The 5,000-nt window shown below is 45.8% G+C and overlaps 1 protein-coding gene across 1 annotated transcript in view; it reads left to right on the forward strand.

Annotated features, from left to right (window-relative positions):
• plcb3 (phospholipase C, beta 3 (phosphatidylinositol-specific)) overlaps positions 1–5,000 on the forward strand; it is a 92,769-nt gene that overhangs the window by 78,958 nt on the left and 8,811 nt on the right. The window contains exons 28-31 of the mRNA XM_083640595.1: positions 189–298; positions 2,010–2,169; positions 2,268–2,344; positions 3,346–3,435. Coding sequence (XP_083496721.1) covers positions 189–298; positions 2,010–2,169; positions 2,268–2,344; positions 3,346–3,435 — 437 coding nt within the window. The remainder of the gene's footprint in view (positions 1–188; positions 299–2,009; positions 2,170–2,267; positions 2,345–3,345; positions 3,436–5,000) is intronic.

Genomic DNA, 5,000 nt, shown 5'->3' on the forward strand with positions numbered 1-5,000 from the left:
CTGACTTTGTGTGTGTGTGTGTGTGTGTGTGTGTGTGTGTGTGTGTGTGTGTGTGTGTGTGTGTGTGTGTGTGTGTGTGTGTGTGTGTGTGTGTGTGTGTGTGTGTGTGTGTGTGTGTGTGTGTGTGTGTGTGTGTGTGTGTGTGTGTGTGTGTGTGTGTGTGTGTGTGTGTGTGTGTGTGTGTGTAGGTGTGGGCTCTGAGTAAGGACCAGAAGAGTCGGTCTACCCAGCTACAGTCCGACACCCTGAGGAAACGCTGTCAGATTGAGAAAAAACTCAAACGCAGCCTCAAGAAGAAGTAAGGAGGGAGGGGAAGGCCGGATAGAAAAATGAAGAGATGGGAACAGGGAGAATCATTGTGTGTGGGGGGGAAGTATGATGCAAAAGCGCAACACCCATTGAACACGCCCATTACCACGCCCCCTTTTGGCCAGTGGGTGTGGAAAGTTAATCACTTCTTTGGTCCCGGTGGGTTCGAAGCGACAATTTATGCTAATTGGTCAGGTCAGGTAGGGCTTGGCCTGCGCAAAAAAAAGTCTGTGTGTGTGTTAACAATAGTCACATGTAAAAATGCACATGACCCTACTACTGTAAACACACTAGACTAGGCTAACCTGCATCTTTACATTTTACTCAGCACTGTCCATTAGGGCTGTGAATCTTCACTGGCCTCACGATTCGATTCGATTACGATTCAGAGGGCTACGATTCGATTCGATAACGATTACCAATGCATCTCGATGCATCGCGATGCATCTTAAATCGATGCATCACTTTTTTTCCCGAATACAGGATTTTTTTTCTCACTTTCTTTTTTCTCACTGTGTGGCTACTTTTAAAATAAAAGTGCATTTAGAATTGCATTGTATTATGATCCATAATTAAAATAAACAACTGCATGTACTTCCATTATATTTTATTTGATTACCGTATATAAAAAAAAATAAAAATAATAATAATCGATTTTTGACATTTGTGAATCGATGCAGAATCGTGCAGGTCCGCATCGCGATGCATCTTATAATCGATTATTTTTGACACCCCTACTGTCCATGGTGCTGATTGCTGATTTTATGAGTCAATCAGTTGTCAAGACTTCCTCTACTTGTTCAAATGTAGCTATTTATTTTATTCATCCAACACCTGTTTGCTGTAACTATTCAGTGAATGTAGGCTACCACAGCTTTAGAGAAGGCTTTTGACTAATGGGATATTTAAACAGAGGGGGGGGGGGGGGGGGGTATGCTATCAACGATAACAAGGTCAGAGAAGAAGACGTGACAAGATGGAGATTTAAAAAAAAAAGTGAGCCACAGGTGAATGTACTCTGGTCTCTCGGGAGGAGAAGTCAGATGTATGGAAGAATTTTGAATTGGTCGTTGACTCAATATGACGGACGGTGCAGTGCTCGCTCCTTCTCTCGTTCTCTCTCTCTCGCTCTCTCTCACCTACATTGTGCTACAGTATGTGATCTGAGCCACTGCCTATATAAATTGTGCAGCCTCTGGCGATCACCGACCGTGTTATTGCCCTTTTGTTGTTGTTGTTTTTGGGGTTTGGTCGGTCTCGGGCTCAGTATTGTATGTGATGATCTCAGGCGAGCCGGACTTGGGCTTCAACTCACTCGGGTCGGTTCAGGTTTGAATTTTCAGGCCCGTTGAGAAGTCTAATGGAAAGAGGGAGGGGGGTGTGAAAAGAGTCAAAATGTCTCAAGAAGAAGAAGTAAGAGACTGTAGGGAGGGGAAGTCCAGTTTCATTCATTTGTACAGGAAAGGTACAGTAACACAAATGATGATAGAATTGCAGTTGACTGAACCTAATCCAGTTTCATTACTTGTTTTTTTCCTGTATTTATGTATTTGTGTGTGTGTGTGTGTGTGTGTGTGTGTGTGTGTGTGTGTGTGTGTGTGTGTGTGTGTGTTTGTGTGTGTTTGTGTGTGTGTGTGTGTGTGTGTGTGTGTGTGTGTGTGTGTGTCTGTGTGTGTGTGTGTGTGTGTGTGTGTGTTCAGTGAGACTCAGGAGCCAGTGGCGAGGCAGCTGACAGCGTTGGAGCAGGAGCTGCAGCAGCAGACCGTGCAGCTGAGGGAGTGGCAGATGCAGGAGCTGCTCAAACTACGACAGCAACAACACACACTGGAGAGAGAGAGGAAACACACACACCTGACCGAGGTGACCACACACACACACACACACACACACACACACACACACACACACACACACGTGGTGTGTGTGATGGTGTGCTGACAGGCAGTGTGTGTTTTCAGGCCTTCCAGAAGCTGAAGGAGACGGCTCATGAGTGTCAGGCAGTGCAGCTGAAGAAGCTGAGGGAGACCTGTGAGAAGTAAGTCTGCTTCCTCACTGTGTTCCTCACAGCTTACAAACTACAAGCTGCTGTGATGTTTCCACAGGGCCACCTCTAAGCCCACTGGGACAATAACATGTTTGACGTTGTGACGAGAGTGACAACACCTCCACTTTTTTGCCTTTATTTCTTCTTCATTACAACCAACGTCTTCTGCTAATCTTACTGTGTTTCTTTAACTTTATGTGGTTACAGTTCTGCTACAGTGTATCCATGTATGTTAGCTACAGATGTTTCTATTGGTTACAGTTCTGCTACAGTGTAGCCATGGATGCTAGCTAGTAGCTACAGACGTTTGTATCGTTACAATTCAGCTACAGTGTGCAATTTTCGCCCCAGGATGGCGAATGCATGTAAATGGCCTGCATTTATATAGCGCTTTTATCCAAAGCGCTTTACAATCAGTAGGTACATTCACCCATTCATACACCAATGGCGGCAGGCTACCACGCAGGGTGCTGCCATGCTGGCACACCATCGGGAGCAATTTGGGGTTCAGTATCTTGCCCAAGGACCCTTCGACATGCAGACTGGAGGAGGCGGGAATCGAACCACCGACCTCTTTTATCCAAAGCGATTAGTGGACGACCTGCTCTACCTCCTGAGCTACAGCCGCCCAATGTCCCGCCCTACTTTGCCTCTGATTGGATTGGTTCAGGCATGAGGGATAGGATTGATTAAGGTTAGGGTAAAATATCAGGGTAAGCCAATCAGAGGCAGAGTAGGGCGGGACATGCAGTCGCCATCCTGGAGGGGGGGAAAGCACACTGTAGCCTACTACAGTGTAGCTGAACTGTAACCATAGAAACGTCTGTAGATAGCATCCATGGCTACACTGTAGCAGAACTGTAACCAATAGGAAAATCTGTAGCTAGCATACATGGCACCACTGTGAAATTTGGCGTTTACGCTGTTGGACCAAAGTGAGATGTGGCGTTAAAGTTGTTGGATGATGTGATGTTGATACTGTGACTCTGCAGGGAGAAGAAAGAGCTCCAGAAGATCCTGGACAGGAAGAGACTGAACAGCATCAGCGAAGCCAAGAGCCACGACAAAGACAAGGCTGAAGCGTAAGTGTGTGTGTGTGTGTGTGTGTGTGTGTGTGTGTGTGTGTGTGTGTGAGTGTGAGTGTGTGTGTGCGCGTGCGTGTGTCCGTCTCTCGAGTGAAGTTCATGATGTACCTATATGGGGATATTGTACAACAGTTAGTTCCGGTCGAGACATTCCATGATTGAGTGCTGATATACAGTAATACGTATCACTGGGTCTGTATCACTCCCTTCCCAGCTGTTGTAATCCTTGATTAGACTGGGTTCACACTGAATTTTTCGTCATCTGTCATTAGCTGAGTAGCTGACTAGCTAACCAGCTGGTAGCACTTCGAGCAGACAATATGATGTGCAACAAACAAATGCTTAACAATACCAGATATTCCCAGTACACTATTCTACACATATGAACACAAGGCCGAGGTGGATTGGGAAGAAAGTAAGATTTAAAAGAAAGTCCTAATCTCAAAGTAGCTATCTTGCAGTTGGGAAAACAGTTTACCTGTTGCTTGTACAGTATACTTGGAGGGAACTGTATTTGTTGGCGGAGACAAATAACAGACAAATTACTTGAAAAAAATACTATTATTATTTGATGAATAGCTTGTCAATACTGTAGTAATATCACACTCGAGGTCATTCTGTTGTACTGGTATCAGCACGGCTGGGATTATCCTCGGCCTCACAGCTGTGCTGATATCCAGTGCAGATATCTCCTTTGATATTGCTTAATTAAAAATGATTAAAAATGTGAATTATCTCCCTTTTCTCCTTTATCTCTGTCCTCCTCTCTGTGTGTCTTGCTGTCTCTATATCTCTGTCCTCTCTGTCTGTCTTGCTGTTTCTCTATATCTCTATCCCCCTCTCTGTGTCTTGCTGTCTCTCTATATCTCTGTCCCCCTCTCTGTGTGTCTTGCTGTCTCTATATCTCTGTCCCCCTCTCTCTGTGTGTCTTGCTGTCTCTATATCTCTGTCCCCCTCTCTCTGTGTGTCTTGCTGTCTCTATATCTCTGTCCCCCTCTCTGTGTGTCTTGCTGTCTCTATATCTCTGTCCCCCTCTCTGTGTGTCTTGCTGTCTCTATATCTCTGTCCCCCTCTCTCTGTGTGTCTTGCTGTCTCTATATCTCTGTCCCCCTCTCTCTGTGTGTCTTGCTGTCTCTATATCTCTGTCCCCCTCTCTGTGTGTCTTGCTGTCTCTATATCTCTGTCCCCCTCTCTGTGTGTCTTGCTGTCTCTATATCTCTGTCCCCCTCTCTGTGTGTCTTGCTGTCTCTATATCTCTGCCCGCCTCTCTGTGTGTCTTGCTGTCTCTATATCTCTGTCCTCCTCTCTGTGTGTCTTGCTGTCTCTATATCTCTGTCCCCCTCTCTCTGTGTGTCTTGCTGTCTCTATATCTCTGTCCCCCTCTCTGTGTGTCTTGCTGTCTCTATATCTCTGTCCCCCTCTCTCTGTGTGTCTTGCTGTCTCTATATCTCTGTCCCCCTCTCTGTGTGTCTTGCTGTCTCTATATCTCTGTCCCCCTCTCTCTGTGTGTCTTGCTGTCTCTATATCTCTGTCCCCCTCTCTCTGTGTGTCTTGCTGTCTCT

This window comes from Poromitra crassiceps (genome assembly GCF_964638095.1).
Source record: "Poromitra crassiceps genome assembly, chromosome: 7".
Taxonomy (NCBI): domain Eukaryota; kingdom Metazoa; phylum Chordata; class Actinopteri; order Beryciformes; family Melamphaidae; genus Poromitra; species Poromitra crassiceps.